The 25970-nt window shown below is 39.7% G+C and overlaps 1 protein-coding gene across 6 annotated transcripts in view; it reads right to left on the bottom strand.

The window, feature by feature from the left end:
* Positions 1 to 25970, bottom strand: part of Mpped2 (metallophosphoesterase domain containing 2) — a 172226-nt gene that overhangs the window by 115190 nt on the left and 31066 nt on the right. For 3 of the 6 annotated variants that reach the window (XM_048788527.1, XM_048788529.1, XM_048788530.1), the window contains exon 3: positions 10563 to 10744. The exons of 2 other annotated variants lie outside the window; for them this stretch is intronic. In XM_048788527.1, the coding sequence (XP_048644484.1) occupies positions 10563 to 10744 (182 nt within the window). Of the gene's footprint in view, positions 1 to 10562; positions 10745 to 25970 lie in introns of those variants that run through there. One more of the 6 variants, XM_048788532.1, reaches the window with a different exon arrangement.

A 25970-nucleotide genomic window follows, 5' to 3' on the forward strand; every position in this document is an offset into this window, starting at 1 on the left:
AAATAAAACCTCACCAAGGAAGAGGTGTTTAAGTAGACTGAGGAAAATGGTGAAGTACAAAGGTTCAAAGTGGGAACAAACTTGGACCAGAAAGTTTCTGTAGTCAAGGAGAGGCAGCAAGGGAGAAAATGGTGAGACACAAGCCTAAAGAGCAAAGGAGAAGCCAGAGAGACTGGTGGGAAGTGAAGCTGGACGGGCAAACTGGACCAGCTGGATCAACTCTTGAAAAACACTGAGTGTCACAACAGCGCCTTGACGCTATCGGTTAGCAGTTTCCAAAATGCATTCCACAAAATATCAGTCTGACGGGAGGTCCCATGTGAAAAAGTTCCCCTGCCTCCAAGTCAGTAAAAATAGTGATAACATCATCAAGCTATCAAATGAGTTAACGAATAGAATGGGTCTGGCAACTGTGGTTGCTTCGTGTTAAGTTATTATTATTAGAGGATTCCAGGAAAGATGAGTGGCAGGTTGGACCCAGCCTCTTCAAAGGCAGGAGAGAGGCCTAGAAGATCCTCAGGAGGTAAACCCAACAAAACACAGCCTCAGATAGAGAATGCAGTCTCTGGGTCAGTGATAATGTAAATCAGAGGGGAATTTAGGAGGATGAGTAGTATCTGGAAGTAATACTAACACAGTTTGAGGTATCTATACATCTTTGCCATCTATGTCAAAGTATCTAATCGCCAGTTCAATGCAAGTATCAGAGAACAAGAGAGAGAGAGATTAAAATAAAAATTAGCATTCTCCACCATATACAAAACCTCAGAGGGAATAATTTTGCAGGTGTTGATATGCAGAATTAGCTCAGGATGAGAAATGGCATCACTCAGAAGACAGAGTCCCTCCCTGGTCCAAGGCCCTCCACTAACAAATGAGTGCAAAGTTGAGTGAGATGGTTAAGTCCTCTGAGATCCACTTGCCTCATTTATAAGATGGGGAGATGATTCTAGTGATGAAGATCTGGATGCTAAATGCAATGACATCTTGTTCCCTTCTGCATTCTCAGCACCTACCATAGCAGGGGCCTGGCCTTAGAGGACAAGTGGAATATAGGCAAATAACTTGAAGATGATGTCTCTTCATGTTCATGATATAAGGATCCTTCTCTAGTGCTTAGGATGGCACATTGGGGGCATTCAGCTTTCCCTCATGGACTAAAGGGTTTGAAAAAAAGTTACAGTGACATAATTTAATATAGTAAAATGGGGGGAAAAGGAAAGAAAAAGTGCTCTTTTTTTTTTAAAGAAAGTGTTTACCTGACCTTTTCTGTTAAGCTGCTGAAGTAATGATTATATGTGTCTTGCCCCCATCTGTTTCTCTTTACAATATGGGAAGATTTCAAAAAAAGGAGGCAGCTTTAGAATTGAAGGCTGGAGCAGTGGAGTCAACAGCCAGTGACTTTAGATGCCTCTCATCTCCTGTGTTGGTTCCCAATGTGACCCCAGGCTGACCTTCCACCTTTCTAGATCTCCATCCATCCATCAGTAAGACAGGGCTAATACTGTCTGCCCATATCCACTTCCCTGGACCATTATAAGCATTAATGATCTCATATACTCAAAGGTACTTTAAGTCCTTTGGAAAAAAGATGTCATATAAATTAGAGGCATCATAATTAATGTAATTTGAGGAAATAGCTGCCCATCAAACCAAAGATTAGGTTCACGTGGATCACAAAAGACCTAGTCATCATGTTCTCAGGTCACCAACAATTCCTTCTAATGGAACAAAATCCAATCTTACATATTTGTGCATATTCAACTACTCTGTATTTAGGTTCATTTTTTCCCCAAGTATTTTAACTTAATTCCATGCCAAAACTGAACTCTACTTTAAAGTTAGCTTTGTCCTTATTGACAAGATGTACTTATATATGAATTAGAATATGGAGGAATTTACATCAGGAGAAAAGATTCTTCATGAAAAGAAGGACAAGCAGGTAATGATGAATAAACCATTATTTGGAGCAAATGAATAATCTTATCTAATTACAGATAAGTAAATGGGTGCATGGTATTCACATGATAGAATATATAGGCTCCTATTGAAATTCTAGAATTATACACTAAGAAGGAGGAGGAATGGGAAGAGCAGGAGGAGTTGAAGTGGAGAGGAAAAACTCTAAATTAATTGTTTGAAATAGAAAAGAAAAAAACTTAAATTCTAAACCTAGAATGGAACTTGGGAAAATCAAACTATGAAAATGGAAAAGTACAGCACATCAGGTATTGTTTAGTAAGCAAACTAAAGATGAAGAAACTCTCTGGGTATTAAACATTCAAAAACAGGAATCAGGGAATTCTGGGCTCTGGGGAACTCTCTGGCATAGTCTCTTCTATAAATTGTGGGAAAAGTCATCTCATTTGCCCTTCTTAATGCCTCCTACCTTTACCTTTTTATTAGACATGATATTGAGTGATCATAAAGTTCCAGTGATGCTGCCCCTGCTCATATCATTTTTAAAACTACTCTTTGGAACGTGCTAGGCACCCCACTAGTGGCTGTTGTCACTGCATCACATCATCATCGTCGTTGTTGTTTTAATGGCATATCCTAACTTTCCCAGTTCACCAGCTTGAGTTCCTAATAATTTTGATTTAAAAAAAAATCCAGAAGCCTTAAACATGCAGACCATGCCTGGTAAACATTGTGAAAAAGTCTTAAACATGAACTGAAAACTGCCTTTGATATCCCATCCGAAGACAGAAGCTGGGGGGAAGGGACGGCCCAGGAGGGGGAGTGGTGACCTGGAGGGCAGAGGGAGTGGTCAGAATGTAGAGGGGAGACAAGGGGAGATGACAGGAGACTGAGAAGAGGCACGGGGAAGGGACAGACTCAGCCCCCTCATGGCTGGTTCAGAGGCTAATCAGAGTCTAAGAGAAAGGGCTTGTATGTCTGTTCCAAGGTCCTTAGAAAGGGGACAGTGTCAGATTTCTGGTGGTCAGGCAGGACCACAGTGCTGATGCTTTGCTCTATAAATTCACAGTGGCACAAGAAACTACAAAGGCACCTTCCCCAAAGTTCTTTCTTCCCTGTGTCCCTTGGTCTTCTCTGTCCTGAGGTGAGAGAAACCCAGCAACAGAGCAGGAAGCAGGAGTGAGGCCAGCTCTGACATCACGCCAGATTCCGACTCCTGACCATTTGCCACCTGCACGCATCAGGTGTCCTTTGTCCTATTTAACCTCTCAACAGTCCTTGAAAATCAGACAAGCTAAGCACTAATGCTTCTTTTTACATAAGCTGAAGATGAGAATGAACACCGCTGAAACCAGGATTTTAACACAGCCAGACTAAATCCAGCACTCACACTCTTAACCTGATATTGTACGGCCCTTGTACACATCAATACATACGTGCACATATACCACACCACAGTATGCACATCAGCTGTTAAATGTAGTTATTATGTGAATTGGAAATCTCATTTATTCGCCTGTGTTATTATTTACTTTTTTTTTTTTTTACAATGATCATGTTAGTTTTCACAAGCAGCAAAAAAAAAAAAAAGTCTGTGGTCATTTTTTTAAAGCTCTTAAAGATTTGCTGACAATAAAGATGTTCAAAGACACGTGACACAAACCCTCAACTACTACAAGAACATTAAGGAGAAATTACAATCTTTACAGAGGGAAACCTGATAACATATAATAAAAATGTCTTTTTAAAAAATACATATCATTTGAAGCAAAATTTTATTTCTAGGAAGATAGCCTATAAATATATTTAAAGATGTTTGCAAAGAGAGAGAAAGAGTGTTCATCACACCAGTGCATACCATAGTAAAAGAATGGCGACATCTCAGGTGTCCAGTAATAGAGATGAAACTAAATAAATTAGAGTACATCCATATGACAGAATCCTACACCAACGCAAAGCATGATGGACCAATTTTTTTTAAGTTAGTTACAAGATAATATGCACTGCTCCATTCTTTTTTAAAAATAGCCATTAAACTAGAGCCCCCCCCAAAATTGAATATTTCCTGCTACTGAGTATATTCAAAATAGAAATAAAAGTAAAAATGTTTCTCAAAGACTGTACACCAAATAGCAATTGTTTTAGAAATAGAATTACAAAGGAATGTGTATTTTCTATTTTGCACATTTCATATATTTATATTTTTATAATATATGCAATAAAAGTATTAATAAATTATCAATTATTAATAAATAAATTATAAATAATAAAAGTATTCTTTTGGGGAGAAGTATTTTAGCCATATTTATTAAAGTGGAAAATTGTTCGTGATATATTGTTTTGATGAAAAGCAGACTATGAAATGGTATAACTATTTTTGGTAAAAGATATTTGTGAGCATGTGTATAGGGGCATGCATGCATCTACAGAAAACATTTAATAAGGACTCATACTAAAATGAGTGATTATATCTGTCCATGGATCATTTGGTTTTCTTCTTTTCACTTACTGCTATTTTCTAAGTTACCAGGAATGAGCATATAAAATACAGGCATATTATAAGAATAAAACAAACAGCTCAGCCAGAGAAGGCTATTTCTTAAAGGCCAGTTCTGAAACTCTGGGCCAGTAGCAGGACCACTGAAAGGAACACAGTCTTCAGAAAGGGGTAAATCGATTTGTATATCTAAAATCTGAAATGCTGGTTGCAGTCACACTCTATTATAACCATGCCTAATACAATGCTCCTAACAAATATATATAACCTTCTTCTTGAGATTTTCCTTGGAAACATTTCCATTCTCCTCTTTTGGCCTGGGGAAACTGAAGATATGAGCTTTTAAAAGACAATCCAGACCAAAGAAAGCCATAATTAAAAGTTCATGGCACTGGTGCTGTGTTAAAAGGGATTTCTGACTGAGTAGACTGTTATGTATAAACTTTCAACTGAATGAAGACCACCCAAGAACGCTGTCTTTCTAATTATCATATAAGAAACTAAACAGCAGCAACAACAAACTCTTCTTAAGTATTTCTGCACAGTATATAGGAATCATTAACAACAGCCAACTAGATGTTATAAATTCTTTGAGGATAAAAGGAATGGGAAGGGAAGGGCCTGTATATACAGTACTGTGTAATTTTAAAGTTTAGGCCAAAACTGCAAGCAGAAAAAGAGTCTGCACCTTTATGTTCATTGGTTCACTCAGTGATTCAGTAAATATTTGTGTACACCGACTATGTTCCAGGTCCTATACTTAGAACCCGGGTTATGAAGGGCACCCATTAGGTCCACAGGGCTGTCTGGGAGGGAGAAAGACAAGTGTGATTACATAACAAGGAGGACAATGTCTAACCAACATGTTCAAGGAAGTGACTGACTATGACAAAGAATCTGTCACAGAGGATGAGAGAGTTCTGGAGGAGAAGGCCACCCCAGGAAACAGGAACAGGATTTGCAAAGGCAAGGATGTGGAAAAGGACACACTGCATTTGGGGAATGGGAAGAAATGGGATGTGGGTGTAATTGAAAGCTGGAAATAAGAAGTGGATATGCAATCAGAGGATAAGACCTCCTAAAGCCCCCTTGTGCAACATCCCACAGCCTATGTGGGATAATCAGGAAGAAGGCTGACAAAGGTATTCTGAAAATGAGAGGACAGTGGAGATGAAGTCAAGTGAACAGTAAAGAATACCAAAGAGGCACAGGCAGGAAGAACACAGGGCCAAAGTGAACACGGTAAAATGCTTACAAAATGCGCCTTTAGGCAAAGTGAGAGGAAAAGCCACTGATGTTCAGAGTTTAAAAAAAAACAAGCAATAAAAATAATCACACTTTAAAAGGCAGGCACTTTACAGATAACAAGTGTACATTTAAGTCAAGCCTATGATCAGGAGAAATTTTTGCCAATATTAAAAAATAAAAAGAAAGAAAGAAACTGCTATAATGGTTGGGTGGCCAGGCCTCATTCAGCTCACCCAAGACTATCTGTGACGTACCCACAGCCAGCTGTGTTAGTTAGGCACAGTAGTGCACGCCTGTAATCCCAGAGGCTCAGGAAGCTGAAGCAGGAGGATCGCAGGCTCAAAGCCAGACTCAGCAACTTAGTGTGGCCGTAAGCAACCTAGTGAGACCCTGTCTCAAAATTCAAAAAAAAAAAATAAATAAGTAAAACGTGCTGGTAGATGTGGCCCTTGGGTTCAATCCCTGGTTAAAAAAAAAAAAGAAAGAAAGAAAGAAAAAAAGAGCATAGTTGAGCTAAAATACTATAATGGGACTATGGGATATAGCATTTAACTCTCATTCTTAAAAGAATTTTTGGGAAAACATTTGTGGATGTCTATTTTCCACATTTCTGCAGTCCCTGGCCATAAGAAGCCACCTACCTCTCTCTCTGACCCTGAACTGTTTCCCTTAAAGACAGCAGCAGAGAGAGGCAGATTGTTTGTGAGGATGAACTATTGGGATATCCATCCTCATCAGCTAAACTGGGGTTTGAGGTCTGTCTGATGAACCTAAAATCAGACCCTGAGGTCACCTCCTTGTGGTATCACCTTAAGAAAGTTAAGTTCACCAGGGCTGTTTCCTTGTGAGTAAAAAGGAATCCCATAATAGCAACTTCCTAAGTTATTAAGATTGCATGAAATGATGCATGTGACAGGGGAGGGGACCCTACCACCCACAGACAATGTGTGTTAGTGTTCCCCTTCCCTGCCCCATTCAAATTCCAGTCTCAACTTGATCATTCATCAACAGTGACCCAGGGCAATTCATTCAATCCCTCTGGCCTCAGTTTCCACTGCTATTAAATTAGGAAGCAGAATTCAAGGACCCCAAGGCCTCTTCCAGTTGTAATCTTCCATCCAGTTAGAGTCACTGTCTAGGAGGGAAGTGTGTTTCCAGCCTCTAATTTTAGACATTTTGGTGCTCCCTCTTACAACCCTAAGTCCCTCTTGAAATCCCCAGGGTCAGCCCCTTTTAGCTTCTGCCCATCAGGGTCTATGATGCTGGCTTTATTGTTACCATTTGTACTATTGGTTGAAAGTTGTCACAGATCAAGAATTGTTTTAAGAATGGTGCAATCTTTAGCACAGAGTATATCCTCACAACAACATGGGGTACATTATTACTTACAATGCCCATTTTACAGATTAGAACATCAAAGCTCAGGAGTTCAAACAACTTACCAAAGGTAATAAATTCAAGGCTGGACCTTCCCAACTGCTCATAACCCCAACACGCTATTCTACTTTCCCGTCCTTTGTCTGTAGCTGGCTTGAGTTCTATCTTCTTACGGTCCTGAACTGTGTGTGCTAGTTTATATCATAAAGTACCTTACATTAATAATTTTACATGTTATACCTGCCAGGTATGACAGGGAGCTCATGGCAGGATTCTCAGGTCTTACAGCTGGAAGGTCAAGAAAGCATCAAGATGGGCAGGACCTAAATACATCTTTCAAACCTATGCACTATTAGCACATTACCAAATAGCTATGCAACTTCTGCATGAAGCTTCCAGGAGCTACATCAGTTCTTTTAATTCAAACTCAGTCAGAATATCACAGAATAATAAAAGAAGAGGACTCACATTTTAGAGTTAAGAGCTCAGGGTTTACTGCCTGAGTGACCCTGGATAGAATCCTTAGCTTCTCTGCACTTCTTATCTATTAAATGACCTTGGGTAAGTTAACCTTGCAGAACTCGGGCTCCTCATCCATAAAATGGGACTGACATTAGCAACTTAGAGGAATGTTATAGGTGAAGAAGGAGTGCCTGGCCTGTAATAGAAACATATTTATCCAGTGGGAAAGTAGGGGAGCTTGGGTTATGGCCAGGTTGTTTTCAATGATCAGAGTCATCTAGATGATAGAAAGATGGAAATCAATCAGAAGTGTAAGTGCCTGCCTGATCTGTGAGACCTCTGATGCTGAGAGCTGAATGCACCACCGTGGTAAGGCCCTAGGATGATCTGACCTGACTCTGCTCTGCCAGGTTACCTGGCAGCTCTCATTGGCAGCACCCCTTCCTAGGGAGAGGTTCCTGATTGGGCCAAGTGGCAGAGTGTAATCACACACCATTTCTCACCCTCTGAGCACCATGAGGTTGCCCTGGTAACAGTGAGCTATTCTCAGCCTTCTCGATGGGATCCCAACTTCTCTACCCATATCCCATGGGCTCCCTTTGGTTTCTCATTCTGCACCCCATGCTGAAGTCTCTTCTCCCTGCTTTACAAGATCAGAGGGGAAGTAAGAAAAGGAGGAACTGACTGTGCAGCTGGCCTTTAGCATTTTATTTCCTTATCATTTTATTTCCTTAGTTACGGCACATTTCCATTTATGGAGTACTTTTGCCTTATAAAATCTCCCAGTGTTTACTTCTAATCTACTAAATAATTCCTCTGACCTCTTCTTGTTTTTATCCTTTAAATATCTGTTGATGGTTCACTCACCGCATTCTCCATTCAGTTATTAATGGCCCACAAAAACTCACTAGCAGCAATCATTTACTGATTAATCTGCACAACAATCCAGAAAGACAGGTAGTATTAATCCTTAGTTCTGCAGAGGGAAACCAAGGGGAAAAGAGGTGCATTCAGTTGCCCAAGGTCAGTGTCTAAACAAGATTATAACCAGGATCTGACCTGTCTCTTGTCTCCTGTTTCTGTGAACACTCCACAATGCAGCTCCCTTCCTCCAGAAAAAGAACTGTCCACTAGGCTCCTTAGTATCTGTGTTGAGATTCAGATGTCACAGAATAGCTTAAAATGCCCAAAATTCACCCCCCAAATAATTTTAACTATGAAGAGTTCACAAAGTTGGCTAAAATAATGAGGTCATTGTCCTTGAAAGCAAATTTAACAGAGGCAAAAAGAAAAAAAAAAAGTGAAAAGACAGAAATTAGAGACCCAAACCTGCTATAATGGTATTGAGAAAGTCACTTAACTTCTCTAAATTTCTGCCCCACCTAGAAAAGGAGGTGATTATGCCAGATGGTATTTAAAATGTTTTAAATAAGACTGAGCATAAAAGAGCACAAAATATAAAAGCCCCCAACATCCAGCACTGCTAAGATCCTGGTAAAACCGTTACATTCGTTTTACTGCAGGAAAACAGCCGCGGTGCTGTTGGAAAGCAAAATGCCATAAGCAGCAGGAACCACAGGAATTTCACATTCTTTGACCTAGAAATTTAAGTCAGACATAATGTTTTATCCTAAGAAATAAGTCAATGGAAGCAAAAAGACATACGCATGAAAATGCACACTTCAATGCCAGTTACCGGAGGAAAACACTGATATCAAAGTAAATGTTCATTTTTGTAGAAAAGTCATACAAAGTTAAGAAACAGCAAACAAGATGAACGTCACATTGCTACTAAAAAGGATAAATAAGAAAATTACATAAAACCATTTAAAATCTTACCAACACTATTAAATGAAAATAGCCAAAAGTAAGGTGTATGTATTCTGACTCAACTGCGTATAAGTTGGATTGATCTGTAATATCACATGAAAAACCAAAATCGTTATGTTATTAATTAGGCTTGTTTATTTTTTTAAATATTTTTAACCATGTTTAAAGAATATTATTTCTCTTTAACACATACATTTTATCACTTAACCAATCATTTAAAAATTTCTCAAACCTTACTTTAGTTTGATGGGAAACATTTTAGTATTTTTGCCTGAATCTCCTTAATACTTTTTTGCCTAACATATTATTTATGACATTAATCTTCCAGAGCAATTTCTGCTCTTCATGTTATAATTCCTTAGTGTCTTTAGAGTTTCTAAGCTCTCAGAATGCTATACTTCTTTCCTTCTTTCTCCCACCTAAGACAATTCTTATAAATATTCCCCCTTTTTTTTTTCTCTTTTTAATGGATCAGGGATTGGACCCAGGCTCTGATGCATGCTAAGCACATGCTCTATCACTGAGCAACACCCCAGCTCCAGATCCATCTTCTAATAAAGATATGAATAATCCCCAGACTGCTTTGCAATACTACTTGCAAACTACCTGACTTAGAACCCAATAATTTTTCAGAACCCACAACCCGTGGGTGCCTTTCCACAGTTCCAGGGCAGTTTCGTATTTTAGATTTGGTGAGTTTTACAGCAGGATGTGATTTTTTTCAGGGATCGTAGGCACCTTCTAGAACACTTAGAAAAGCTGCTCCTAAACAGCACTGTGCTAGAGCAACTTCACTTCATATAAGGACTGTTACATCCTCTTCCATTTCTTAGAAATGTTCTCTTGCTACTAGGTCATTTGTACATCTTTGATCCTAATATCTGGGAAAGATTGCAGAGCCAGTGAATTAAAAATATGATTCTAGGTCTCATGTGTGCCAACGCATACCCTCATTAAAGCAGAATGAGTGAGAGGAGATCGGTTTCAAAGCTTCCCATCCCTCTGCCCCAGAGCCGCCGAGGCCAGGCACTGAAAGGATGCACAGTAAAATTAAATATCTAAAAATTCATCTTTAATTAACAGAATTGGATTAAAGCTAGACATCACCGCATATCATACGAGAAATGGCTGAGCTGGCTTCCAAGTGCTCTAATTCAATTAGGACGCAGTGAGTGACACTCGGACGGGAAAGGTTAATTGGGGCCGCCAGAACGCAATCATTCCTTACCTAACCAGTCATTAAACTTCTTAACCTCTGAGGGCAGTCCCAGCTCGGTGAAATCGCCTGTGTGGAGAAGGATGTCCCCATAAGGCATCTGGATACCATCTGTTCTGGAGTGTGTGTCTGAGATGCAGACAAACCGCGTGTGGCCCGCTGGTTTTGGAGTGTCATATGGGATGGGGTCGACCCTAAAGTAGACATAACAGATCCCATAACAGTTAAACATATTAGAACCCTGGCAATTGTCATCGCACATACATATCGACTGTTACGTGAACACACCCAAACCAACCAATGCAGAGGCAAAAGGACCCACAGTAACAGGGGACATTTGGGAGCATGAAGGAGATATAGCATCCCTCATCCACAACCCCACTGGACAAATTCAAAAAAGTCTTACTTACCTGGTAGGAAAATTAAAAGGGAAGAATATCTTACCTGGAGAATCAGAAATAACCCAGGAAATTGATAGAGTGATTAATAGTGAAGTTTGGGGATATTGAACCCCCAACTGAGGAAGCAAAATTATGCTGTTTCTCTCTCATCATGCTTCAATTGATCCCACTACTCATTAGGAGATGGATAACTAATTTATTCCTTCTTAAACATGCATAACTTAAGCAATGAACTAATTTACAGAGAGCCGTCTGCACAGGCTCTGCCAACTGAGATGCGGAGAGACAGCACTTACATTTAATTTCCTTTCCACAACCATTCAACACCTGTATTCTTTCTGTTTTTGCTAAGAGATTCACAAATCAAATTGTGGAGAGGGAAATTGATGCCAAATAACAAGGCTTAAAAAAAAACAAAAACTGGATGTTAAAAGAACTTTGTCAAGCTCATCTTTATACCATGAATTATCTGCTGTCCCAGTTACACCTCAGGTTACAAGGAATACTCAGGTGCCTTGGGCGAAAGATTCTATTTCCTACAAAGTACGTCTTTTAATGGGTATGTATATGTCTACATATACATTAATATATGTATGGTTTTAGAGACCTAAGCACTGTGAAATTACACCAGGGCATAAGAATCAAAAGGCAAAGTGATCAACCCGAAGCCAAGAAAATGAAACAGAACATTCTCATTTAATTGAGTGTAACAAAGTGTACTAAATAAACTTGGTAAAGAAATGCAAATGTGACTCTTGGAGCATACAGTTTTAATTATTTAAGAGGTTGGTAGCGGAGTTAAGGATGTTTTCACTATATTAACTCTCCACTGACAGCTTCCTTTAATTTCTCTGTAGGAATGTCTGCTTACTTTTGGATTATGGGCGAAAAGCAGCAGTTATAAATGCAAAGAGAAGGTCACAAGAGAAGCAAATATGCAATGCGTAGATTAGAGAGTAAAATGTTAAGTAAGGAACAATATTTCATATCACAGCCCCGCCCCAGATAGTTAGCATGCAGCACAAAACACACTGAAAGCTCTAGATTCCAATACATATTGCCTGACAGGCTTTTTTGTTGTTGTTGTTCTGTACTAGGGATAAAACCCAGGGCCTCACACACGCTAGGCTAGCACTCTGCTACTGAGCCATACCCCATCCCTTTTCATTTTATTTGGAGATGGGTCTTGCTAAGGTGCCCAAGCTGCCCTTGAACTTGTAATCCTCCTGCCTCAGCCTCCTTCATAGCGAGGATTACCGAGATGCACCAGCATACCTGGCCTCTTTTTTTTTTTAAAGAAATAATCGGTTTTAAGAATGGCACTTTCAGTGAATAAATAAAGACACTGGTACAAAGCCCAGGCAGTCTCGCATTTTTCCAATAGTTGATCTTTTAATTTGTTTTATTTTTGTAAGAGAAGAAGGAATTAAAGAAGAAGGAAAGGACATGGAAAAGAAGGGAGGGAGGAAGAAAATGTGAAGGGTTACTGGAGTGGGTCTAATCAGGATTTTAACGTCTACAAAAAATTAATCCTTTTTTTCTGTAAAGGTTATAAATTAATATGCTGTTACCACAGAGAAAGTTCACTAACCCTCGGAGACCTTGCTAGTAACCCAAAGGCCTTCCCAATTACATTCGATGCTGTTTTTATACACAGCAATGTTTGGTGTCTTTCTCTGTCACGGAGACTAGATTACACTCCATCTCAGTGGTTCCAGTCTCACCAACAATCATCACCTGACTTGTAAAAGTACTTTCTCCAGAGAATAAATGACTTTTCGCTGCCACAACTGACTGTCACCCTCAAAAAATAATAGGTAATGTCCCAGTACCAAAAGTTAAGATGCTCACTGGAATGGAATTGTCAATCCACAATATTTGAAAGGACATTTAATAATCAACCACCAGACCACCAAATGTAAATACATTCAATATGATGTGTGTGTACATGTGTATCATTATTTTCCAGTTTTCCTCCTAACGGTAATCCATAGACACAATGCCCAATTCTCCCCTTCTGCAATTGGGCTGAACTACGGGCATAGCTACTGCATCAAAGTCCGTGTGAGTCTATCCCAATTTATAGGGACAACACTGTCATCATTTTGAATTTATTAAATAAAAGGTGGCAGAGATGAAATCTTAGTTTTGATTTTCATTTCTCTAATTGCTAGAGATGTTAAACATTTTTTCATATATTTGTTGATTGTATTTCTTCTGTGAAGTGTCCATTCAGTTCCTTAGCCAATTTATTGACTGGGTTATTTGTTTTTTTTTTTAATGTACTTATATGACTATACCAACAATGTGATTCTACAAAGAATGAGAAATTATACTCCTTTTATGGTTAATGTGTCAAAGTGCATTCTACTGTCACGTAAAACTAATTAGGATAACCACCCCCCAAAGTGGCAGATACGGAAACCCCTCATGTGAACAGGCCCTTACTCTATGCCTCTACCCACATTAGAGCAGCCAGCCATTCCATGGTATAGGACTCATTTGCCACCTTGGCTCCATACTGAGCAGTAAACTTTCTGAGACTCTGGGGAACACCAGTCAGTTATTTAATCACTTCAACCTCCTTCCCCACCTTCCCACCTCCTCCAGAGAAACATTTAAACATCCAGCTGAATTAACAGTTAAATAAAGTCCAGACAACATAAAAGTAGGGGGCAGGTAAAAGGAGGTAAGTGATTCTTCTCAGCTTTGAGCTGGAATGACATGAAGAGTCCAGGGCAAGCTTTGGCTGCCCCATCCACACCACCAACATGATGTCATCAAAGAAAAGTTATATGCTGGAAAATGTACAGAGGATTGATAGGGAACTGGGGGGAGTGGGGAACATAAACATGCAAACCCAAATATAGACAGAAGCCCTGAACCTGGAACACTGATGTACTTTGTTCCTCACAGGACTAAGGACAAAGCAAGAGACAGAGTTTCAGAAGGCAAGACAGACAGCATGCCAGAGCCTCATTGCAGGACTGCAAGGCAAATATCACCTGGGGTCATAGGAAGAAAGGCATTTCTTCCCACGGACACTCAGAGCTGAAAATAAGACGTCTGGTGGAATGGGCAAGTTGCAGTGGAGGTAATTAAAGTGAGACAACCCTAGGGAAACAACTACTCCCAAATTGGGCATCTGATAAACATCTTGAAAAGACGAGTCAAGACAGCCAGACATTTTCACTCTAAGAGCATGTCCAAGAGAGACCCTGACGCTGCAGGGAGATCCACCTTTTCACATTGTGGGGAGACCCTCACACTCCATTTTCCTCCTTAGTTAACAACTTTACCACTTCCTGTTTATGCTGCTGACTTCGCAGATGACCTAACATTTCCCCCAAGGCATCATGTCAAATATCCTAGCAAGTGAATATCTTACCCAGACAATCTAACCCCCAGAGCCAGATTCAAATATCAGAGTGAGATTTGCACATCCGTTTGAGGACACCCAGGGGAAAACAAGATGACATGGGAAGATGAGACGAAAACACGGCATTATAAAATCCCAGAGCAGAAGAAAAACCTCACAGGGCATCCGGTTCAACACTTTATATGATGCTTGAATTTCCTCTACCCCTTCCTTATCTAGTGCATATAAATTTTCATTCCAAGGTTTCCAGAAAAAGGGAGATCCCAAGCCCACGCCCTATCCACAGCAGGATCTGTTTGGGGTTCGGCTAGTTCTACTTGCTAGAAAGTTGCTGTTCTAGATTCTGCAACTCTAGGAAAGCTGAGCAAGGCCCAAAGACTTGGCCTAGAGCCTGAATTGTTGGGTAACTAGTTTGGCTGAGTCATTTGCTTTGGGCAAATTTATTAATTCCTTTGAGCTTCGTTTTTTTTCTCATCTGTAAAATGGGAATAATAATTTGCTACACCACTATGAGGATATTAACTGTCAAAATATAAGATCTGACATAGAATGCACGTTCCAAAAAGAGAGATGCAGAAGAGCAAGGGCAAAATGTGTTCGACTGTTAGAGCCAGACTGCGAGGCTCTGAATCCCACTCCACACGTATTAACAAATCATATTAGTGATCCAGTATCAGGGTTGGGTGTAGGGATCAGTGGTAGAAGGCTTGCCTAGCCTACTCAAGGGCCTGGGTTCAAATCCCCAGCACAGAAAAATGTGTGTGTGTGTGTGTGTGTGCATGTGTGTGTTTATATATATATATCAGAGAAATAGAAAAATTTAATTTCTCTGATCTGTCTTTCTACAATAAAAGATAATATAGCTACTCTCAAGGACTTTGCAAAAATTCATGAGAGGGTTGGAATCATAGCTCAGTGGCTTGCCTCACCTGCAAGGCACTGGGTTTGATCTTCAGCACCACATAAAAATAAATAAAATAAAGGCATTGTGTCCATCTTCAACTAAAAATATTTTTTAAAAAATTAATGGGAGATCACATACACAATACCCAGCACAGTACTGGACCCATAATCCAGCCTTTAAATTCATTATGTTCTTCCCCTCACTACTTCTTTTTTTTATCCCTTTATTTTATTTATTTTTATGTGGTGCTGAGAATTGAACCCAGGGCCTCATATGTGCTAGGCGAGTGCTCTACCGCTGAGCCACAACCCCAGCACCCCCTAACTACTTCTTATTCCTACTTCTGCACTCTGAAATAATAAGACTAAAAGAATCTAGTCCCTTTTCCATGTGACAGTTCTTCAAATATTTGAAAACACCTCTAATGACCCCCTGAAATCTTCTCTACTCCATTTACGCAGTCACAGTTTGTTTTACCTTGTGTGGTGTGGTATCTGGTGCCCTCAGCAACCTGACAATCTCCTCCTAGATATAACCTCGCCAGTCATAACCTTTCTATTTGCAGTGTCAGAATTCATGGCCTGTGTGAATTCGTAGACCAATGACCCATTCATCAAAGACAAATACTAAACCAGGCCATGGAGAGGTGACAGTGCTGGATTTGCTGGCAAATTTTCCTAGGGGAGGCCTGAGTGACCATCTTAAACTGTTTTCTAATTAATTCTCCAAGTTTTGTGCCAAGCCTCGAATCTTGTTCTTGATGCTTGATCATCAGATGGTTATGTATCTCCTTGCATATTCAAACAAATAAACCACTCCCATTTATTCAGTCTTGACACATTACCCATAAAAATATACGATACATCACTGCTTCCATTATTGAGTTCTCTTCTGACCATGTCTGTTATTTTTTCCAATAACACATTCATTCAGTGTCATTGATAGATTTTCAGAGAAACTGTTATCGTGTGGTTTCCTGGGTCATGGAGTTCTTCTTGAGACCATATGTTTAGTAAAACCCTTTGTGCACGCAATTAACCTGTATTTCCATGTGAGAAATAAAGCATTATCCTCACCGAACATTTAACAGGATTTCAGTGTGTTTAGCATCTCGTAGTCCTCTTTAAAACCCCAATGTTGTGCTTATGCGTTCCACTGACTTTGTCTATAAAAGTCTTCCAGTGTAACATGAGAGCTTTCATTCTTATCACAAAATTTAGATAGCATAAAAGCTAAATTTTTTTTTGTGATGTTAAACCATCAAACCTAAACATACTCTGATAAGACAAATGCAAAACCTGTAAGCACAACAATGAATAAATAAATACCAGGCTTAAGTTAACAGAATCACAGAATTTTTATAGTAGAAGGGACCTTATCTAATTCTGTGCTTAACTTTGTTGAATATCATCTTTGAGATCTTTGTCTTACTCACTTGTAATATAACTTAATTTGGGTTAAGTGTGTTATAATTTTACACAAGTCATTTTTACTTTTGCCCTGAATAATATCATCTGTGCAGTTATAATTTGGTCATGTCAGTTTCATTTTTCAACTACACGACAAAATAAACACATAACTATTAAAATTTTGTTTAAGGTCTGTCTACTCTAAAGCATCCTGCCTAACACCAATAATATATATTCCACACTTTGGAAAACTGATCAGGTTTAAAAAGATTCACTTTAACAAAAGGAATCAGAGCTGGAAATAGAACTCAGGTTTCCTAACTTCTAATGTACTTCTCTTTCCATCCACTTAATTTTGAAAGCTAAAATGTTTCTGCACTTGGAGAATAAAAATGAGTTTAGTTATAACAAAGTGCCACAAAATTGATCCCCTGAACTCTGGTGGGGGGGGGGGTCATTAATAACAACAGATACTGCTCAAAGTTACTACAGTTCATTGACAAAATTTCCAAGGTTTAGTTTTTCCTGTCATGAACTAATTTGCCATGTTGGTTATGCAGTCAAATGGAGTCCTCTAAAATCTCAAAAAGAAATGCATACTTTGTTGAGGGAGAGAAAAATATATAAGTTTGATTTTTAGAACACTGGTGAAGATGTATGTGTTTGTCATTTGTAGAGGTGTCAAGTCAGAAGTGAAAAACAACTATGTCCAAATCTTCTTTTCCTAACAGGTCTCTAAAGAGGACAACTTTTACTAACAGATAAGCTTTCTCATCTGGTTGTGGAGTCCAGGGACTTTTGCACTCTTCCTACATTTATTAGCAATCAGCAGTATGCCCCTGGACAAGTAACTTCCCTTACTTTAGCCTTTGTTCCTCAAATACTGAAAGAGGGACAAAACCAAAGATCCCAAGGTTCCATGGTTAGCCACCTGGCGTATACACTGCCCATTCACTGGTGAAAGACTTCAGAAACAATGTAGTCTGTGAAGTTTCTTAAAACATGTCTTTTTTGCTTTGCAATTTTATTTCCTGCTTTCCCAGACAGTGCAAAGGTAAATGCACTCAGATCCATCCAAATATAATCAGAATTAGCATTCTTTTTGTGATGAGAAGTAAAATTACAATTTAGGTCTGTACACAGAATTTTCAGATATAACTAGTACAAAAGGAAACAAAAAATGCAGAATTCCAGATACCACACAAAACCAAAATGAAAGAATATGTTACTGAACTACGGTACATCAGAAACGGGGCTGTTCATATTTTCCTAAAACGCCAAGCTGATGAAATTCTCCTAGCTTAGCTGTCATGCTCCAGAACATTCCCGGTGCTGAAACATAGTAAGCATAGCAGAACCAGATGTACAAATATACTCACATTTGTACCAAGGGCACTGCTTTCCTTTAACTGCTGAACTGCTGTATCAACACTGTTCTATCACCAACTAATTATAGCTAACAAAGCCCACTGCACGAAGTGTGTGTCTCCTCTATTTTTTCCGAGTACAAAAATACAGTGCTGACATTCAATGAATATTAAGTGGTAACAATTTAATTCTTTGAGCACTGCATGCAATATGAATTCACCATCCTCCCAGTGCCATTTGAGGTGTTTCCATAGCCATCAGGGTAGCGGTCTGTGTCAGCCACTAAAGCCCTCAGCTGCCATATTATTGGGTTATAAATAACCCACTGGAGATACACCGTCCAGGGTTAAATGTTTCTCTCTTCTGTCATGACAACCACGTTAATCAGCTTAAAATTCTGGGTAATGGCCCTGAATTTGAGAAAAGAAGGCACACGCACTCTTCCGAGTTCCCATTATTCCACACATCCAATGGACCGGGTAGTTGGTTAACAACCATTTCTTATGCACCTACCTATGGTAGGTTCTGGGAGGACAAAGAAGCAACAAGCATGACTCCTTCAAGTCTGTTAATTGAGTATGCAAAACATGCTTATTAACATAACTGGTAACAATTCAGTCATTTACAAGCATTTACGGAGCACCTTCTATGGGCCATAGATGATGTTAGGTGCTGGAGAAAGAGGTATAGACAAGTCTGAGATGGTCCATGTGATACATAATGGATGATTTATTAAACAATGTGCAAAGTGTTGTAACCAATAATATTCGAGGTGCTGTGAGGTAAAGGAGAAAATACCTGGCATAGCCTGTGGGCCAAGAAAGGCAGGGAACATTACAGTGGGCACAGAACCCAGGGCAGCAGGTCACCTTCAAATGAGTGGGACAATGGATCAACACTCCTGGGGTCTCAGAAAGAAAGGGCAAGAGAAGGCATGCATCTGGGACTTGGAAAGGAAACAAGTACGGGCCTTAGGAATCAGAAAGAAAAGGTCTGTCCAGGCCATGACAAGAGTGGTGTGGAAGTATTTAGCCAGTATGGAGACTTGCTGGGTGTGGCTGGAGCACAGTCCCTAGGAGCAGAAGACTTGAAAGGCTGGTACAAATGGAAGCTAAATCTGAGAGAGCCAGACGGTGGGGCCTGAATCTGGAGGCCACAGGAAACATCTTTCTCCCCTACCCAACAAGAGGTGAGGAGGGTCACAATGATAGCTGACTTTTAGAAAACTGATTTGGCTCCATGTAGGATGAGGGTTCAGCAGAGAGCACTGGAGGAAAGGCTGGCTCAGAACTGACTGCAAAACCCCTAGGCATACGATGATGAAGCCAAGGCCCAATCCCAGAGAAAACAGAAATGAAAGAACATAAAGGAAAGGCCCTGGAAAACCAAAGACATCATAATAATCGTGCAGATGTATACTGTAAAGGAGGACTAAAGGAACAGTCAGAAATGAACCACAACACCGACACTATTAAGTCTATTGTAACTCCAAATTATGCCCACTTTTGTCACCAATCTGAACACTAACGTGGAGGGGTGTTTTTTTGTTGTTTTGTTTAAAAGAAAACAACAGAAATGATAATGATGAGGCTGTGGGTAGATCTTGTCTTTTTCCTCATCTTATACACAAGTACACTGAGGCTCAGATTAAGCAATATGGCAAAGGCACTGAGCTAGCAAATGGCTCTGTCCCGTCTGATGGCTCAGCATAGGCTTTTATCTTCCATTTATATAACACACACATCTAAGAGCAGACTCTGTCCTAAAGCAGGGTACACAGTTTCAAATCAACTTCAAGAACAAAAGGTAGATTGTTTCCAGACACTGACCCACCTGAAGTGTGTTCTCACCTAGGTCTATCCAGTAGAAAGAACCTCAAGGGACATCAAAAACACAAATAATTCTTTTTTTTTTTAATGTTGCAGGAGGAAGAGGGTACAGTTCACAAAGAGTGTTAGCTCTAATGACTTGTGCAAACAAGATTTTTTTGTACTCAAAGTCTGCAAAAAATGGGACTAAATTCCATCTTTCTCTACCTTTCCAACTCATCAAAGCCAAGTTTTCCAAGGCTTAATGGCTCAAAAGTAGTTGTTAACGGGGCCTCATTGTTTAGTTAATTGTGCTTAGCACTAGTGCAGGTAAGCACCAGTGCAGGCAACTTCATATTTGCATGGTTAATGGACCTTCTTTAAAGTGTGTGGTCATTTCAGTTGGTCTTGATGGTCTGAATATTTTCTCCCAGCTTTGGATTGAGTTGATATACTCACTTTTACAGAATTGGTCATGATTAAAGAAAAAAGACCATTTTATCCAAGTATGAAAAGTCATTTAAACATGTTTCAAGACAAATGCATATTTATAAGACCACTTAACATGGTTGCAACATTTGATGACCTTTCAAAAATCAATCCAAAACAATCAACTTTAGATTTGTCTCTCTGGATACTGTTTTGTGGTGATAAAAATATATATACTTTATATTATCCTATTTCATCCTGCATCTTTATCCCTTTGCTGATCCACTAACTAGCCATAAAAGTTACTCGGATCCCACACAACTGAAGAACCCATGGAAAACTCTCTTCCCACTCTGGAAATAAATACTACTTTGGTAGAATAGTTCATAGCTTATGTTTCCCCGTGAGTATCACAGGGCTGGCATATCCAAGTTATAGACATGATGGATGACTTGCCCATGATCACTTAACTAGTATGTGGCTGACAAGAGAATGAAGCATAGATCTGCCTGCAATTCCAGGAGTCACTTTACTTCTAACAATAGCACAGGGAAATAACACCTACCACATTGTGTTACAGCTTCTGGTTAGCACTGGCCAAACTCTGTCCAGAGTTTTCCTGGTGAGTGACATTGGCAAGGTCTACGGACAGGTGTGACTGGTAAATAGTCCTCCTCCCCAAGCTTTTGAATTAACCATTCTATTCACTGAGTCAACCCATCACAAACCTTAGTCCAGAGGAAAAATCCCACCCAATGCCTGTTTGGTAACATTTCACTGGAATACAACCACACGGTTTGTTTAAATATTGTCTGTGACTGCTTTCAAGATACTAGAGCAGAGTTAAGAGTTGCAACAAACACCATATGGCCTGCAAAGCATAAAAATATTTACTATCTGGACCTTTAGAGTATAGCTCACAGGAAAAAAAAATGTTGAACACTCCAAGAGTCAGTGAGATCTGGGAGTCTACATAAGGTCTTCAGAGGAGAAAGGGGAGGGGAATGTAGGAAACCAGGGGAGAGGGAATGATTTGTAGGAAAAGAGGAAGGGGTCCATGGGAAAACAGATGGGAGGCAGAGTAGCTTGTGACAAGTTTGTCTGCAGGTGTTGTTAACTTCCGGTCTCCTCTCCTGTGATAAGAGCTGATTTTCCCTGTTACTCAAACTCCAGGGGAGGGAACTGGTGACAACTGAGTGCCTTTTGCAGGATCTGTCTTTAGCCAGATAAGGGGAGCTCAGAGAGAGCCTCTCCCTGCATCTGACATTTTTTAAGTGCCTTAGCTCAAAATAATCGATATACCAAAGTGGCATATTTGGAGTTGGTACGTCCAGGACTCTTTCAAAGGGAAAAAGTTTGTTCGCTCCTGATTCAGTTCCTCAAGGTACATGTATTAAACCACAACTTATGTCAAACACCTTGATAACCGTTCTGTTTGCCAATAATAATACCTAATGTTTAGCAGTGTGTACCTACCGGGTGGGCTTTTCCTATATCATTACATTCAATTCTCTCAAAATCTCTGTGTGATATTGAGTCAGTGTGTGTGTGTGTGTGTGTGTGTGTGTGTGTGTGAGAGAGAGAGAGAGAGAGAGAGATATGTGCACACATGTGTGGACTTTTTTGTATTATTCTCCAAACTTAAGGTCACTCAATAAGCTTGAGAGTTGGATGTGGATCTTGCCTGCCTAAACCACGAGCCTATATTCTTTGCTATACAATACTATTTCTTGGGGATAGAGGGGAAATTTGACTTTGGAGTAGGTTCCTTTTAATGCAGCGCTGGAACCTCTAGGGATTGTCTGATCCTGGGCCTTATTCTTAGGGCTACTTGATAACTTGTAACCTGAAGATAACTGAAAGCAATGGAAATTCTTGTCTATAGAGCAAACAAATTTTGTCCAGTGGAGGCTCAAGTGGCTTCCACTCTTGCTCTGCCTCTATTTGTAAATCCATTTCAACATTATTGTATTCCACATAAACTTATGGTTCTCCTGGGAACTTTTAACAACTTTCTTGCTTCTATCATTCCTCAAGAAGTTCAGTAAACTTGTGAACAAGTGCTCATTTTACATCTGTATGAGAGTCGATTTTTAAAGATGATCATTTTACAGAGATACCAAGATGTCTTCTTTACCAACTTGAATCTCACCTTTTCATTTGGGAGTGCATACACACCAAAGTGTGATGGATAGGACTAGAAAGTACACATGTGTATGTGCATGTGAGGGGAGGGAGAATGAGAAGGAACTCAGTGGTTAGGAGGTCCTCATTAATGGATAAACGTGGATACCACAGGGGTGGGCTTCTTATCTTGAGAGAGGATATGTCATAAAAACAAGTCTGGCCCTCTTTTATTTTCTCCCTTTCCCATCTGCTTGTCTTCAGCTTCACGATGACACAGCAAGAAGGCCTTCACCAGGTACAGACACCTAGATATTGGACTTCCTAGCCTCCATATCTGTAAGAAATAAATAACCCAGTCTATGGTATTCTGATAGAGAAACAACAAATTGATCTAAGATAGGCATGTAAAGGGCCCAGCGCACATCAAATGCTCTGTAAGTCTGAGCCATCATTATTGAGGTTATTCTATGAGAAGTATCGATGAAAGGAATTAGTTCTATTTGGGGAAGTCCTCAAGAAAAGAGTATATATTTTAACTGGGCCTTAAAAGTTTAGTAGTTCTCCAAGCAAAGAGTCAGAATAATGTCACTCCACATAAAAGGAACAGTGCTTAAATTTCAAGAGTGTGAGAGAGAGATGAAAAGGTCAGGGAAGGTGAGTCATAGTGCCAAATTTACAAAGAAGACAATTTCCCAGTGGGCACTGCATTGGTAAGGTGACCTGAATTTTCCTAAATTTGTTAAACCTTGTACCTCTCTACTTCCCTGCTGTATAAGGATTACTAAAGTCAAATAGGAATTACCCAGATATAAATCTTCACAGAATCTGGACACCAAATCCATATAACTGCAGTTATAACTACTCACCTAGTTCGGTAACGAGCGGTTATTTTATCCCAAACTTTATAAACAACAAAAAAAAGTATTAACCAAGAATGACTCAGTCCAAAGTATGAAACATATTTTATACAGACAAAATTTTATACAACATACTTTAATGGTTAGCTTACTTTAAATGCATGTGTGTGCTCCTACATGCACACACACATACACCCCCATACACATATAAAAATAATACAAAAATCCAGTTATACCCCATTCTAATCCTGGACAGATCTGCTTTCCTTCTGTACCTGGTTGTGTGTCATTTCTACATTTTATTGATCCCACAAAGGTTCACATTGAAATTACCCCTCCTATTCTATTTCAAATCTGTCATTTTTCTGAATGCTTTGGATAATTCTCGGTTCTGTGTCAACATATGCTAAAGTTGACTAGAAATCTTCATCTACTTCTGTGCATGATTCCCACTATTCTTCTCTTCAGTCCTTCATACACTTATGCAAATGCTAAAGAGTAGAAGAGCCTCTATCTTCAAGTGTGCATCCTGCAAAAAACGCTTATTATAATAGAGACTTGCAAGTCTTCTAAGACTCAGAAACAGCTCTCTCCTACTCAAGCAATGATGGATAAGATGAAAAGGGGGTTAGTCTACTTCAGTGTTGTGGAAAGAACATAACTTCATCAAAAGACACCTCGGGGAAAAAAAAAAGAAAAAAAAACACCCTTACTGGGTACTACCTGTGCCTTGGTATCAGATATCATCCCAGCCCCAGTCTCCAGAGGTTCTGCCTTGTGATCCTTTCAAGCTCTCTTCCTCATAAGAGGTGAGCACGTGACTGCCGTCATCCATAAAAGCTGAAGTGAGTGTACTTAGCTAAAGGGCATTGCAATAATTTTTCTCTTCCACGTGAGAAAGTTAGCCTTGAAAACTCTCTGGCTCTCTGCCTGTTTTTAAATCATCTTTTGGGGAAGGGTAGCTAAGGGGGCATGTTAAGTTCAAATCTGTCCCCTTCCCACTCCTATATCAACTGCTGTTTTAAAAAGTAATAATAAAAACATGGAAGTCCCCATCAAGCCTTCAGATTAATTTTCAAAACAGTGTCAAAGACTCAACATTTTAATATGCAATACTCCCAAATGCCCACTGTAGGAAAGCAGTCCTAGCTGTTAGATTAAATCTGGTTGACAGTGAGGCTGATGCTATAGTTTGGAGACAATGTGATCCTGTAGGAATCTAGGGTGACTAGACCTGAGAAACAGTCCTTGAAAATATTCATAATCCCCAAGTACAAATCAGCCTCTGGTGGCATCTTTCTTGCCCTCGCTGTAGCATGGTGCCATCCTAGGAAACCCCTGGAGAATGTTGAGTCCATTTCAATGAGTGCAGCAGGACTAATGTAATTTTACTTTGTTTGCCCTGACTCTTTATTTGCTTTAGAACCCCGGGCCAGTAAGTATTCCCATATGGTCCTACCGAGTCGGCTGAGGCAAAACTTTGCTGAGCCCTGATGGCAATTTAGATGCAGATGATTTTTATAAGCACATGGCTTGAGGGGTACAGATACACACACCTGCCCTTGGTGCTTCCACAGCTTGCAAGGCTGAAGGAATAGGCTCTTTCCTCCACTCCTGAGTACAAGAGGAAACTTCAGCCAGGCCTGTCAAGAAGTGCCCTGTTAACCAGAAGGCACAGCCTGTGAAAAGAATAAGATCTCCTGCCAGGTCCAGTCAGAGCTCGCCCTTTCTTGATGAAAGGCCACAAATCAGACTGATTGGTGAACCGCACGGCTAGGTTTCTGGGTGGAATCTTTTTCTCACAGGGGATAAAGTATAACTCACTCAACTTGTTCTATGCAAACTGAACTCCTGTGGCAAAGCCTCAGTTATGACTTCAATTCAAGCAGACTTAATTACTCTGCCCCTCTGGCTTGTCTGCTGTTTCCTTCCATCTTTACTACGTATACTGGTGGAGCCCCTCATGCTTCTGGGAAAAAAAAAAAAAAACCTGCCTCATCCATAATTTTGTTTCATCTTTACCTTATAGGAAACTGTAGTTATTCCCACTGGAGTCTCAGATCCAGAAGAGCTAAGCGACTTGCTCAGTGCCAATGTTAGTGGCAGAACTGGATCTTCTCAACTCCCAGTAATAAAATAATAGCTACCATCAATGAATGCTATAACCGTGCCTCAGGCGCTGTGCCAAATGCTTTATGAACGTTACATCATTTATTTCTTGCAAGAACTCTGTAAGGTAGGTACTATTAATCCCATTTTACAGATGAGAAATACTGGGCTATAAAGTTAAATTATTTCCCCAAGGTCAGAGACTCCATACAGGGCGAAGCCTCAATTACAAAGGGAGTCTGTCTGCCTCCTTGGCTTATTCAGCCACCCAGGCCAGTCTTTTCTTCTAAGAAAATCCAATGCTAAGCTGAAAAAATACAAATGTTCTTCAAATTTCAAATAAATTACTTTTAAATACCTAATAAACTTCTGAAATTCTAGTTTTGACAACTTGGGTAATGTCAAACAGAAAACACTCACTAAAAAGTGCTATCTTTTTCAGGTGTTTTTACTGGGTCCAAATATCATTGGCTCCCAGCTCTTATTTCATTTAAAAGAAAAACAGATGGTTTAATATAAATTCCTGCATGAATTTTACTAGACTCCCCAGAAAACTTTATGAGCATAATAAGTTCTGGAGACAAATGACAGGGATTTAAATCCCAAATACACAAACTGACAACCTATAG

The sequence above is a fragment of the Marmota marmota genome, unplaced genomic scaffold, assembly GCF_001458135.2.
Source record: "Marmota marmota marmota unplaced genomic scaffold, marMar, whole genome shotgun sequence".
NCBI lineage: Eukaryota > Metazoa > Chordata > Mammalia > Rodentia > Sciuridae > Marmota > Marmota marmota.